The 14,484-nt window shown below is 44.4% G+C and overlaps 1 protein-coding gene across 5 annotated transcripts in view; it reads right to left on the minus strand.

Annotated features, from left to right (window-relative positions):
- Positions 1-918: 918 nt before the first annotated feature.
- Positions 919-14,484, minus strand: part of ADAMTSL3 (ADAMTS like 3) — a 152,857-nt gene continuing 139,291 nt past the window's right edge. For 3 of the 5 annotated variants that reach the window (XM_072982133.2, XM_072982132.2, XM_072982134.2), the window contains exons 24-31: positions 11,777-11,959; positions 11,072-11,194; positions 10,479-10,691; positions 6,578-6,761; positions 5,446-5,650; positions 5,128-5,237; positions 4,793-5,007; positions 919-4,341 (exon numbers count right to left, since the gene is read on the minus strand). In XM_072982133.2, coding sequence (XP_072838234.2) covers positions 4,211-4,341; positions 4,793-5,007; positions 5,128-5,237; positions 5,446-5,650; positions 6,578-6,761; positions 10,479-10,691; positions 11,072-11,194; positions 11,777-11,959 — 1,364 coding nt within the window. In that variant the 3' untranslated portion in view covers positions 919-4,210. Of the gene's footprint in view, positions 4,342-4,792; positions 5,008-5,127; positions 5,238-5,445; positions 5,651-6,577; positions 6,762-6,874; positions 10,104-10,478; positions 10,692-11,071; positions 11,195-11,776; positions 11,960-14,484 lie in introns of those variants that run through there. The other 2 variants (XR_013539021.1, XM_078381150.1) reach the window with 2 other exon arrangements.

The raw sequence follows: 14,484 nt of genomic DNA on the forward strand, positions 1-14,484 counted from the left end.
GGGCCTTCAACATAATCTGGGAACAGGCTCGCACGATTGCCGTCCCATCTTTCTGGTAGAAAAGCCGTAAAACTGCTTCATTGGCCTCATGTTCTTCCAAAATGTTCCATCTCTAATAGCGACGGCTGGTTCGTCCATGACATGTTCCTCACTTGAGAACAGCAATGTCAAGTGACAGCAATGTCAGTCGCAGCCGATCCAAAGCCCCCGACGGGTATCTGCTGCCTCGCCTCACCCCCAGATACTCTCCTTGTCAGGGGGGCCAGTTTATCTGAGCCTCACCGTTACAAGGAATTGGAGAGAAAAGCAATTTGGGATATAGCCCAGAAGGTACCCACGTTGACGTGGGCTGCCTGCCTTAGCTGACCCTCCCGTGCTGCTTTGTGGCGAATTGATCGGCTCTGAAGTCTCCCACTCTTGTCTCGTCACCCGGAGATATTTATGTCAGCACCAAAGCATTCACATTGAAATGTCAACAGGAAATTAATTTGCTAGGATTAAAAAAATTCAGAGACATTTAATAAAATGAACTGGTGGCTCAGGCTAATTTGTTAAATTACAAATAATTTGAAACGACTAAAGTGGCCAGTAATGAAATTAAACAACAAGAATTGCTAATTGTTATGGAGGAAAATGTCCTGGAGCTATTTCAACATAGTAATGCAGCTGGGATAACAAACAGAAATGTTTATTCTGGGTGAATATAGAGATTATTATTAAGAATATTTAATATGAGGCATCTTTGGTTAATCGGCTGTGTGACCAGCTACTGTGACCGACATCCATAGCTTTGCTTCTGTAGAATGTGCTTTTAAAACCAAAGTGCTAGCAACTCAAGGAATGCCACCACAACTCATTTTGGATATGAATTACAGATGGAAAAAAAACATAGGTAAGTTTTAGTAACAGAGAAAAATATATGTTCCAAAATCTTTATTACACACTGTACAAAAAATATTGCACTTTTAGATCAGATAATAAATATGTACAAAAGTATATTACATGTGCTTTAATTTAAAACAAAAAGGTATAAACAAACAAGAGCCATGATAAATTTAAAATCTTGGGCAACACTTCAGCCAAAGTCAATCACTTTAAAGTTGGCTGAATTCAACGCAAGTAATTTTAGCACAGGTTGCAATTTCCCATTACATCGATGTGTCTTAAGAGAAACCATTTATGGATTAAATCCAACTCGAATCACACCTAGAACAGATCCATTAAATAGACAGGATTGGCATCAGCATTAGCTCAGTGGTTTAGGTATCTGGTCTCTGGAGCCAGAGGTTGGGAGTTCAATTCCTCACTGTGGCTCCTGCAATAAGAGCCAGCCTGGGTGGCCTTGGGCCAGCGGCACAGTCGTCCCAGGGCGCTCCCATAAATAGGGAAGAGCAAACCACTTCTGTGTATTCTCTCCCTTGAAACCCTGAAAAGGGTTCCCGTAAGTCGGAACTGACTTGACGGCACACAATGCATTCATAATAAGTCCCATTCATTAAATGAGTCTGCTGTGGTTACGATTACTAATTGGATTTAAACTTATATATATTATGAGAAGTGGTAAAGTTTCTCCTTTTTTTATATACATCACTTTTCATACAGAAGGATTCCATTTTAAAACAGCTTTTGTCTTTAAAAAAAAAATCCCTGCATGCAGAAAACAATTGTACTGAACAGATTCAGCCTAACTTTACCCATACATGTTCCTACTTGTGCAGAGTTGATAACCTTTCCCCAACCCCGGTGTAAGGAGCGCTCATGTGATGCTACCACCCAGGAAAAAACCTTCAGTGCCTTGATTCTACTGACCATTCATGGCCGTCATGGTTAATTCTGATATGATCAAAACACTTCTTTGCTCTCAGCCAAATATACTGTCTCTTACTGTATATTGCAAGGCTTTTCTATATACCACAGTGTTTGTTTAGCTGTCAGTGAGGCAAAACGACAATACACAACAAAAGTGAGTTAATCTTTTCCCGATACAATCTGAACAGAAACAAAACCTCGGGTGTTCCTTGCGATCAGAGGGCCTGGCTCCACAAGAGAGGCAGGTTGATATTTGCGTAGGGGTTGCAAATGCAAGGCAAGCTTATAATCAAAGAGAAGGTTCCCGACTTCTGCAGGGAAACTATAAGAGCAGCCCTAGTGACATTGGACTAAACCTTTATCCAGTCTCATATCCTGTTTCTTGACAATGGTCCATCAAAATCGCAAGCAAGTCCTCTAAAGGAAAGAGCCCATTCATTCCCTGCAGTTATTTCCCCCACCTGGTATTCAGACTCTATCTAGAGATGGCGTTTCCACAGAGAATTCATGGCTAGCTCTGAAGCAGAGGATGGACATCCGGACACAGAAGGTTTCATGACGAAACCCATCAATTACCAGTCCTGTGAAAAAGCTTCCTATCTTCCTACCCGTCCTAAGGCCAGAAACAGACGTTAGAAATAGCCTGAACCTTAAATCTTTATGGCTTTCCTTCATAGAAAAGGTCTTCAGCCCTCTTGGACATTTCAGCTGCTCTTTCCTGTACCTTTTCCAGCCCTAGTTTTTCCTTTCTGCAACAGCATATTCTCATTGGCCATGATCCAGTGGTGGCCATGATCCTGCAGTTCGTGCCCATCTGTATTCAGAACTATCCTCTTTTAGCAGAATTGGGACTGGGGAAATTCCCCTTCTGCATTACAACTCTCTCCCAGTTTTCTGAGAAAACCTACTCCATCCAAAACTTGTTTTCCAGTGGCACCAACAATTTCCAGAGGTTTCCATTGTACTGTTTTATTATTTCAAATGTATCCACCTTTTAATATATTTCATACTGTGTGCATTTTTTCCCAGTCATAAAACAACCTTTTACCCCTTCCCTTTTGGCCAGACATTATTTTCACGTAATCAGTATGGCAAAAGGCCACTTCCTGAGGTTGTGGTTTTAACATCTGACTGTCCTTCATTAACTAAATGCATAATAAGCCAAAATGGCTGAAAACCCATCAAACTGGGTATTTATATATCTGCCTCAATGGATACATTTTTCTTTGTTTGCTCTGTTGCTCTTTATTTCCCTTCCAGTGGCTGGGAAAGGGTAGAATATTTCTAAAAGAGCAACCTAGGCTGAACGGTGCTTTTGGCTGGAAATGCGTTCCTGTTTAATGCAATATCAAATGATTTTGAATGGATTAAACGCAAGAGAACAGCTCCCAACCGTAGAGTTCCTGCATAGAAACTTTGAACCTGATTTCATATCGATTCCGTGCGAGAGAGGCTCAAGCCATTCCCCTCTCCACTAAAGCTTCACAAATTTGAAAGCCATCCTGGAGGATGTCTTTAAAAAAAATCATAATGATGTACGCCTCGTCTTTTACTGCAGGCCCTTAAATGAGGGAAGGGAAACAAATTTGTTTTCCATTTGACAGCTCATCTCAATAAGAGGGAGTCTGTGGTAATGCCCCGTTTGTCGTAACATGAAGGAAATGCAGTTGTGCATTGAGAGAGGACAGGTGAAATAAAAAAAATGACTGCCTGCTGCTTCCATTGATTTGCACAAATGTTGTAAAGGGAGGGGGTCCGGCTGAGAAGGCAAGTAGAAAATTCAAATGGTTGCTGCTTTCTAATGTTTTACAAAAAAAAAAAAGTTATCTGTCTTTCTGAATCTGGCCGGACAGCTCAGTGAGCTAAGGATGTGGCTGCAAAGCCAGAGGTTGGGAGTTCAATTCCCCACTTTGCCTCTTGCGAGTACAGCCAGCCTAGGTAACCTTGGGCAAGCTGCACAGTCCTAGGGCACCCCTAGAGGAAGGGAATGGTAATACACCTCTGAGTATTCCCTATTTGGAAAACCCTGAAAAGGGTCAGTGTGTGTCAGAACTGACGTGATGGCACACAATTATTATTATTATTTATCTTTCTACTTCCAGGAGCACAACTTGAAGGCAATGGATCAGTCCAACTCCCTTTCTATTAAAAGTTGTAAGAAGACCTGGCTGTACCCTTTTTTTAAAAAAAAACTACCCTCTGTGTTTGAATTACAACAAAACCATGTGTTGTGGTTGGAGAGGGATGGGTGAGGGTGGAGAAGGCAAGAAGGTGGGGGGGGGGACAAAAAAAATCCCGTGCAGAACATTCACGCAACTTGCTTTTTTAACCAACCCTGGGGGTTCTTGGTTGATGGTCTTTACTGAATCAAAACTCTTCTTGCCGTTTCTTCACGGTGCCATCAAGAACTTTCCGTAAAGGAATAATGCTCTCCACAGGACTGACAACACTTTTGTTTGTAGAGGTCTACCAAGCACAATTTTAGCTGCTTTACAAACGTACAGTAGGGAGTGGTATCCTGGCATTCGCCTTCTGAAAAATACATTGAAATGTGAATGAAAAAAAAAAGATAGGACAGTTACACCATCGCAGTTGAGACTAGGGAGATGCTTTGAGGCTTAACGTCCTAGAGGAGCACCTCGCACAAGAGCTAGATAAAATGCCAACATGTTCTCCATCTACTGCTGAGTAATCCTTGGAGACTCCTTGGAGACTCAAGCTTGAGTGAGTTGCATTACGAGAATATGGGTCCGGACTCATAGCATGGCCTGCGTCTAACCTGGGGTATCCATTTTGCTGTTTTAGCTCTTCATTATCAAACAGTTTGCTGGACGTTACTCACTAATTTTAAGGGAGGGAGGGAGGGCTGAACTCAGCAGGTTACGGAGTCCACCCTAAAGGCTAGCCTTCGGCCCCATTCTCTTAAATGCAAATGGTCCAAATGACCAGCAAGTTCCAAAATGGAAATAAACGTTTTACATACTGTCACAGGAAGTGACATTGCAGTGCCTCCAGGTGGCCGGTCTCTTCCTCCAGGCGCAGGAAAGATCCGCAACGGGTCTCTTATTTTTCCCGTGGATGCAGCCGACGTGCCGTGACTGGAATCCGCTCCCACAGTCTGCGGTGCAAGGCCTCCAGGGTCCCGTCCGCCAATACACGTCGCATTTCTCCGAAGAACAGTTTCTTCTCGTGGCTGGTCTGCACGGAGGGAAGGGCGAAACGCCCGAAACAACAACAACAACAACAAAGATGGTTTGGAACGTATAAACCCGACAGACAAACCCAACAGAAACGCCCCTGCTTGAGGGCAACTCTTACCTTTCCTGGTGGTGACACTGTGAGTCTAACACGGCTGTTCCATTCTGATATTGACAGTGAACGCGTCGGTGCTGCAAACCAACGCCGCGACTCACACACTGACCGATGCACTGAAAACAAAGGAAACAAACAGCTTCCTTTAGAAAGGGGGAGATCAATAGTTTTTTAAAAATGTATTTATTTTATAGGTTAGGCATAGGGATAGGGGACAGCGCGGCGGGGCAGGGGATTAAAAAGAAAAGAAAGGCGGAGATCATGCAAGACGGAGCGACACCACCCATGCAGATTAAGAGATTTTAGAAAATTTGCCTTAATGACCTGGCCCCAAGGATGAAGAATCCATTCCGTACAAAACTGCCCCACGCAAGGTTTCCTTTCCAAAAGGTGTTCATTCTGGGCGCAAGTGTCTGGAGGCAACCTTATAGCTGTGCCGTTTGCTGTGACTTGTTTGCAAAACCTTTGTCGCTGACGGAAACCATTGCCACACAACGCAGAGCATTCGGACCAAGCGCTCATCGCCCACCTAGAGAGAGAAGGGGTGAAAAAGTCACCGGAAAAGTAACAGCAACACACACACACACACACACACACACACACACACACACACACACACACACACACACACACACACACACACACACACACACACACACACACACACACACACACACACACACACACACACACACACACACACACACACACACACACGAAAAAGCAGTTCCCTAACACATTAACCGGTAACTAGGCCTTCACAAATGAACCATGGCCCTCTTGGATGGACTGGATTAGGTTGGATGAGAATATAGTTTCAGTTCAGTTTTCTGTTTTGGTTTGAAATTTTACAAAATTCACATTTCTGATGTGAAGAATTTGATTTTTTTTAAGAAATAAGAGAGAAACTTAAACTTAGAGAGAGAGAGAGAGAGAGAGAGAGAGAGAGAGAGATCCTGGCCCAGTGCTTTAAATGCTTAGTACTTAAAAGATCTTCAGTGCAGAATCATGCACCTCACATCCTTTTGATAGCTGGATAGAAAAGGAGCATCTGTTTCTTGGGGGGGGGTTGTTTGTTTTAAACCCATTTTGGAATTGATATCTGTAAGCTGAAAACAGACTATTCCATCACACAATGAAAGAGAGTAACATAACTTGAAAGCTTCAGCAACATTTTGCAAATTTAGTCATTGTCATCATCTTAAAACTGCAGAGCTGGAAGGGACCCGAGGGATCCTCACGTCCAGGCTCTGTAAAGGAGACCCAGTGGGAGGATTCAAACTCCCAACGTCTGGCTCCGCAGCCAGAGACCTAAACCACTAAACCATCCAGTAGTTCAGTCAATAAACAAAAGTCTAGGTACAAAAATGAATGAATGAATGAATGAATGAATGAATGAATGAATGAATGAATGAATGAATGAATGAATGAATGAAAGCAAAAGGAACCTATTTACCTGGGAGGACAATCTTGGATGTTGCAAGGCTGATAAGTCACGGCTGGTTTCAGGCTCGCTTTGCACAGAGACTTGTCCACTTTTTCCTCCCTCGTGTTCACACACTGCAGTCTTTGGAACTGGGTCCCCGCATTTCCACAAGTAGCCGAACATGGATTCCACTCAGCAAGTTCCCACCTGTATTCTGTTAAAGGGGAGGGAAAGGCAAAAGGTGTGCACATTAAGAGTCAAGGTTGCATCTCCCAATATTGATAGCTTCAGAACGCTCCGCCTTAGGGCTGAATCTGTGTCTGGGATTTGAGCCTTCTTTGGCACTGAATTCTTGCTTTTCTCTTTTTTCAACTGCTAGCTGAAAAAAAAATTCTAAATTTACCACTCAGAAAATTCTAAACTAGGGTTCTTCAGAATATTAATCCAGCGCAGAAGGTAAGAGGATACTGTTGATCGTTGACTTGGTAGATGAAGAGCCTCAGAAGGCTATTAGTTGACCTCTAAGGCCCAGACTCCCCAGAAGCCCTACGGACTGAGGATTCTGGGAGCAGTAGTCAAAGACCTAACCATGCTGTGGAAGTCTGTAAAATTATGCTCTGAAATAGTCAAGAGAACTGCTATTCTAGAGTCCCACAGAAGAGCTACCCATCTCACATGCTCTACACAGCCCTTGATGCTAATAATTTTAACATCTAAGGAGGCCAATATGAGGGACACAGCTTGCTTGGTGGTGGCCCCTTCCCTCAGGAACATGTTTCCTACAGAGATTCACCGGGTGCAAACTCTCCCAGTTTTTAGGAAGCTAACTGAAGCTGCCTTCTACCAGTGTGAATATTGTCCTGGGATGTTCAAATGGGCTTTAATTTGTGTATTTAATTATTTAAAGCTATCAACAGGATTTATTGTATTTTATTAACCGCCTAAAGAGTGGCAATGCTAATGGGGTGGCATAGAAATTGCAATAAATTAATAAAAGATTAATTCTGCAAATGGTCAGAACAATGGTCTCCAGCAGTAAAAAGATCTTTTCAAAATGTGGGTTACAATTGGGAATGATCCCACCTTCGCCTCTTGTAGACATCATTTATGACAAAGTAATATACAACATTGACAGATTTTTATGCAATCTGGGGTGTTGTGTAGGTTTTTTTAAAGGGGGGGTTAGTTTTGGTCCTCTAATACCCCAGAATAATTGATCGCTCCCAGCTGTGTCTACAATCTCTTTCCTGCAGCACATAATGAATTCTTTAACTTATAGGGCTGTCAGCATTTCCTTATTACTCCTGGCTTTCTTAAAATAACACAAAAATACCCCTCTCAAAGCAGAAGTGGTTAAAATTTACTGAGTGCAAGCGTGACGGACAGCCTGTGTGATTTGCTTTGCCACGAAGACATGGCGCCGTGGGGCTCTCGCCGTGCACCCACGGTGAAAAAACTGCCCTGTTTAGCAATATTTTAAACATGTAAAGCCCTCAAATATTGTCCCACAGGTGTGCGTCCAGATAGGTACACACACAACCCTAAGCTTTTTAAAGCCACTCGATGTTGCCTCCTAGAACAAACCAAGGAGCAACGGTGTGCCTGGTATTTTTGCCGGCGCCCCCCCTGTCCTTTCCAGGCGGCTACCACCTGTCGCAAAACAGGTCTCAGACCTGACCCCCTGAACATCATAACCCAGGTGCCTAAGGCCCCGGCGATGCCAGGGCGCTGAGCTTCCCACGAAACTAGAAGCAGCTCTAACCATGCCTGATAACTGCCGTGGCGACGTTACTCCAGAATCGCATATCTTAGCAACCAGGCTTGCAGACGGAGCCTCTGTTCACCTCCGGGCGACAAATCACCAAACTGAGGAAGTGAATTTGCAAGATGGAGAGGTGACCAAAGGCCCAGCGATGGCCGTCAAGAGTCCTCCATCAATTCAGGGAGCACCGCCTCTAAATGTCCGGCTTGAAGCCTGAAGCTCTGGGCTGTAGAAGAGAGGGTTCCCTGACACGGAATGCTCTTGACTCCAGGCAGGGCTTCTACAGTGCCACTGCCTGCCTCGCTCCCAGGGATCCTGCAGGGAACCCAGACATCATCCTCTTCCATGCTTCCCCACCATTGCTTTTGCCTTTGTTCCTCCTACATAAGGTCTGCCACAAAGAGATGCACGGTGCCTTTTAATGGGAAGAGCTAAGGGAACATCCACCCATGTTGACGTCAGAGCCACCGCTGCCCATGGGCAAAGGGTGGCGGTGTGGGTTTAGCAGGGGCAAACGCAAGCGGGCAAAGAGGTGACTACCTGTAGCTCTTGTGCAGTGAATTCAAGCCTCCTTTCTCCATTGTTTGTTGCAAACGGAACTGGCTTCATATCATCCCAGAGTGCAGGACACATAACAGCGGGCTCACACTACATGAAGCCAGATCTCCGCTGAATATCAGAGAAAGCTTCTTAAGTGTTAGAGCGGTACGACAACAGAAACCGTGACCTCAGGAGGTAGTGAGTGCTCCAGCACTGGAGACATTCAAGAGAAAATTGGTCAACCCTCTGTAATATATACTTTGGGATTCCTGCCTTGATCAGAGGGTTGGACACCTTAGAGGCCCCTTACAACTCCATGATTCTATGGCATACCGTGTTTCCCCAAAAATAAGACAGGGTGTTATATTAATTTCTGCTCCAAAAAATCCATTAGGGCTTATTTTCAGGGGATGTTTAATTTTTTTAAATGTACAACCATCTTCATTTATTCCAATACAGTCATGTCATCATCTTCTCGTTGCTGCACAGGTGTGGTGGGCTTTCACTTAACTGGGGCTTATTTTGGGGGTAGGGCTTATATTACGAGCATCCTGAACAATCATACTAGGGCTTATTTTCAGGTTAGGTCTTATTTTCGGGAAAACAGGGTATATATCTGTTTCCACCTACTTGCCCGTGTCTAGCCTTCAGATCCTTGAAAGGTGTTCAAAGGGCTTCTGGATCTCTCTCTCTCTCTCCCACGCACTCACAGTTTCAAGAACAGAAGCCCATCTTCCCTGCTGATGCTTTGTTTATCAAAGGGCTATACTAAGGAAACAGACAGCCGGGTTTTCCATTCCCTCAGCCAGGTCTGGAATTACCCTATGCAAGTCATAAGAGGCAATCCTGGATTGTATCTACACTACACCGTTACATCAGCTGGATAGCAATTTGTCCCACCCTGCCAAAGCCCTTTGATGGCTCCCAGTTCCATCGTACAGAATTTGGGGGTTTCTAACATGCGCGAGGCACCGAGAATGGTCCACAACTGGGGGACTCCTCTTACACTCACATGAACTATGGCAGAGAATTCCCAAACTCAAGAAGGGTTAACAGCTATGCATTTTTTTCCCTTCTATACAAAAGTGAAAAGGCCAACTTAAAAAAAAAAAACAACTTTAAATACAAGTGTGCAAAAATCTTGGATTTTTGAACATTGAGGCACATTGGTACCGATCCCAGAGGCCATGAGGACGCGTTTCTTCCTGCCGTTGCTGACAGATGACCCATTGTTAGTTTCCTGACATGCTTGTTCTGAGAAGAAAAAGGAGACGGGGAAAACATAGCCAGGGCTCATCCCACGAATAAGAGCGATGGAGACGTTTACTCGGAAAGGGTGGTGTCTTCTTAGGTGTAAGAAGGAAGAGTGGAGAGCAGTGTGTTAGCTCTGCCTCTTCCCCGACAAGGTGATTGTTTTGGTTTCCCTGAATGTGTTAAGGGCACACTGAGGCACAGGGAAGGCACTCTGAGCAGGGCTTTCCATGTCTGGTGTAAAACTGGGAAAGTCTTGAAACAATTAAAGAAGGCGTAACCTTAAAATGTACCAACGGTATAGGGTTATTGCTCAATCAGAAGATCACGGTGTAAACATTAAAGGTAAGAATGGTGTTCGTGGAATCTTCAACAAACCTTCCTTCTTGACATTTACCCAGACAGACAACGGCTTGGCGCTTGAGGAAGTCTGACATCTATACTGCCCAGCCAATCGGTCGGAGGCAACCTTCACCTCTAAGATGCGTCCGCGAACCAAGTTTCTGTGACTGAGGCCGTCAATTTCTTGAATTGGCTGATTTTTGAAGAACCACCGGATTGTGTTCTTTGCACTAGGATGTACAGGGCAACCTAGAAAGCAAGGATAGGTTAATCTTCTAGTCTCATAACATTAGGAATTTTAATTTTTTTTTTTTAAAAAAAAAAGCACACCCCCAAATCTACACGTTCCCATATTCCAGTTATTCTTCTTTTGAGTAGAAGGTAACTGATTTGGTCTGCTACATAATAGCGAAGCATCTTGGGACACTTTAAAAGCTAACAAGATTTTCTTGGCTTCCTCTTCCATTGAATACCATAGAATAGACAGAGAGAGAGAGGTATTTCTGAGAAATAATGCATGCAATAGGCAGCATGAATAGAAGGGCAACAGATTTAGCAAGCCATTATTGGTTGCCCAGCTAAAATGAGGCCCCCAGTGACACCCTACCAAATACGTTTGTGAAACCTACCTATCCGTAAAAGGTCTCCAGGCACAACTGTAACATTGGTACCGATCCCAGAGGCCATGAGGACGCGTTTCTTCCTGCCGTTGCTGACAGATGACCCATTGTTAGTTTCCTGACGTGCTTGTTCTGAGAAGAAAAAGGAGACGGGAAAAACATAGCCAGGGCGCATCCCACGAATAAGAGCGATGGGGACGTTTACTCGGAAAGGGTGGTGTCTTCTTAGGTGTAAGAAGGAAGAGTGGAGAGCAGTGTGTCAGCTTTGCCTCTTCCCCGACAAGGTGATTGTTTTGGTTTCCCTGAATGTGTTAAGGGCAACTTTTTTCTAAAAAAAAAAAAAGAAGAGAGCGTCTTCCATCTGTTGAAATTTGTAGGAGAAACAAGAAAGGATCTCCCAATACCTTAAAGACGAAGAAGTTGGATTGGGGATCCTCTTTCATGGATGCAACCCAACTGAATCTGCATTTGACAGAAGCACAGGCTAGAGAAAGCTTGACAGACTTAAAGGTCAGTGCATTCCTATCACTAGAAGCTATCTACGGTTTCAGAGAAGACCTGCCACCTTTAGAAAGTGTCATTGGCGATGGAAATGCAGCACCTGGAGGAGAAAGCTAAGGAGATCACCTTTTCCCTTAAGGAAGCAAAAAGGGACCTTCAGCAGTTTCTCCAGAAGTGCCTGCAGAGGACCCTTACGCCAGACTCTGGGCTTACCCGTCAGTCGAAGAATAGTAGTTGCGATGGCTTGTCCAAGCACATTGGTGGCCGTGCAAGAGTACGTTCCTTCATCGTCACCAGAAACATTCCTCAAGAGTAAGGAACCATTCGCGGAGGGGATAACGTGGCTTCTCAAGGAGCGGTTGTTCTTGAACCATGCCACCTCAGGCAGGGGGAGACCTGGGATTAAAATGGAAGACAGATCAACGCTCATTTTTGCAAGCCACATCTGCCTTTTCCAGCAGAACAGACCCTGTTTTAAAAATTAAGGGCGAAGTGGGTAGCAGGGGCATTAGGAGGGGCATTTGGGCCCCTAGGTGGACATGAAAGCCACAAGTTGCATTTTAGCCACCTTTGCAATGCAGGCACCGCTCTTAGTTATGACTTAAGCCAAAAAAAAAAAAACCCTAGAAATTTCTGCACCTGCCCGGCCACAGCTCCACCCTGACTTCACTGTCTTGCGCATCAGATATCCACACACGAGTAGGATAAAACAGGAGGTGGCCATGAGCGTTGTGTATCACAGCATGGTCTTGAGTCCATAGATGCTATGAGGAGCTCATTAAAGGGGTCGTCTTGCCATGCCACAGAGTAACAGGACTACGCCTTGGGAAAGAATTAGGAAAAAGTGGCGCTGCCCTAAAAATGGTGGCAATTCAAGAGAAGGTGATACCTTTTATTACACCACTAAAAAAAAAAAAATCAAACAAACTGTGAGCTTTTGTGGATAACATCCATTTCTGTAGCCTATGCACCACTATTTTCTGGATACTGCAGGAAAATTGCAAGAGTTGCAGAGAGAGGTGTGTGCCCTGCCGGCTTCGGAGAGCAGAGTTCAAAAACTGGCCGCAAACCGTTTTTGGGGAAGAGACACACCTAAAGCTGCCCCCCCCCGCCGGCTAGTTCATCTTCCCTGGGAGGGTCTGCTCCGACATGCAGCTGAACTCCAGGTTCTTAAGATTGACGTTTGCTTATTTCTTTGTTTGTTTGACCTGGTACCGGATTCTTTTAACTGGAAACTCTCTTAACTCGGGTCCTTTTGGGGAGAAAGGCGGCGCAGAAATATTTTAAACAAACAAACAAACAAATAAATAAATGAAACTGAACTTGGAAACTTCAGACAGCAGCACCTTGGTTCCTCCCAAATTAAATCTCATTATTAAGCCAGGCTGAAACCTTTGGCCCTTTTAAAAATTTTATTCACAGATCATTTTTCAGAATTGCTTTGCATGCAATTTCTCCAAGAGGTGGAACGATCCTTGAGAGACGGAGTTCAGCATCTAAGTCAGAAGCTTAGCGCTTTTCCGTCCACACCTCCGGTTTTCTTCTCCATATAATGTAAACCAGACTTAATTTTTGGAACTCACCGTTTTTATGGAAAATAAAAGTGTCCATCAAAAAGCCATTAGAAACAAAATTGCTCTAGCAGGGCTGCCACAGGCAACTCCGTTCAAAAGACTGAACGTTTTTTTTAAAAAAAGAGATTTAATAAATAAATAAGTAAAACGAACCAACAACCTATCGGAAGGAAGAACGGGCATGAGCTCCAGAAACTGTAAATAGTGAGGCGATAACAGCTCAGCTATATGAGAAGAAGATCTCTAGGAAATAGGAAGAGATTTTATGTCGAACCAGAGACTCTTTTGTGGCTGCCGATGAAATACTTTGGGCCAGAGTCCTGGCAGCCGCTCACAGCTTTTTTCTCGGCTAGAGTTAAAATTCTTTATACATGCTATATTTTCCGAAAGCTACCCAGGAAAAGCTACTCACACTACACGTAGGTTAAGGAAACAATGCAAGGAGAGCCTGAACTTGTTTAAATCTCTGCCAGAAGTTTAAAAAAAAAAAAAAGGCAGGAATCAACCACAGCCAAACAAAGAACCAAAAAAGTTACTAGCAAAACCCCATTATTAAAGGCCACAGTCCTGGGGCATTTAAGAGCAGTGGCTGCAACACCGCTGATTTCAGGAGTATTGCTGTGGACCCCCACCTTCGGGATTAACTTTAAAAAAAAGCAGGCACAGATCTTCACGTCTCTCCACGGCTCGGAACGAGGGTACCTGCTGCATTTTTCCCAACCATGGCCTGGTGTGGCCCAAGGCAGCAATGCACAGAAGGGACTCCAAATCCCATCAGCCCTCATTGCCACCTGTGCTGGCTAGGGTTGACCGGTGTTGTGATCTAGCAACCTCTGGAGGTCAAACCTAAGCCCACCCTTACATGAAGATCATCTTTCATTGGCCTCTTGGGGGTGACATTTATTTTTATTTATTTAATTTGTACGTCACCCCATAATCCACCCAGCGAGTGCTTTAAGCATGATGGGGGTGGCGTATAAGGCACACTTTAACCTGGGCTAAATAAATAGAGCCAGGATCCTGTCTGAATTCCTGCAGACGGAGGATGGAGCTAATGGGCCTTTGGTGTCCCAGTCATGCATTTGGCCCCCGTGTCTGGTTCTACAAGTTGCAAACAGCAGAGGCACCTGGCCCGTTAGGCACATCTGCTCCCACATCTGGGAGCTGATGGTCTTAGGCTGCAGCCCTATGGCCTGTTGACTCAGATGTCACCTTGATTCAATGGACTCAGCCTGGACAAAGGACTGAAAGAGTTTCAAGGTAAAAAGAAGCGAATCTCTAGCGCACCCAGGCACAGTCTGCAAGCAGATAGAAAACATGCATTTATCTCCTCCAAGCTTTTTGTCC

The sequence above is a fragment of the Pogona vitticeps genome, chromosome 12, assembly GCF_051106095.1.
Source record: "Pogona vitticeps strain Pit_001003342236 chromosome 12, PviZW2.1, whole genome shotgun sequence".
Taxonomy (NCBI): Eukaryota; Metazoa; Chordata; class Lepidosauria; order Squamata; family Agamidae; genus Pogona; species Pogona vitticeps.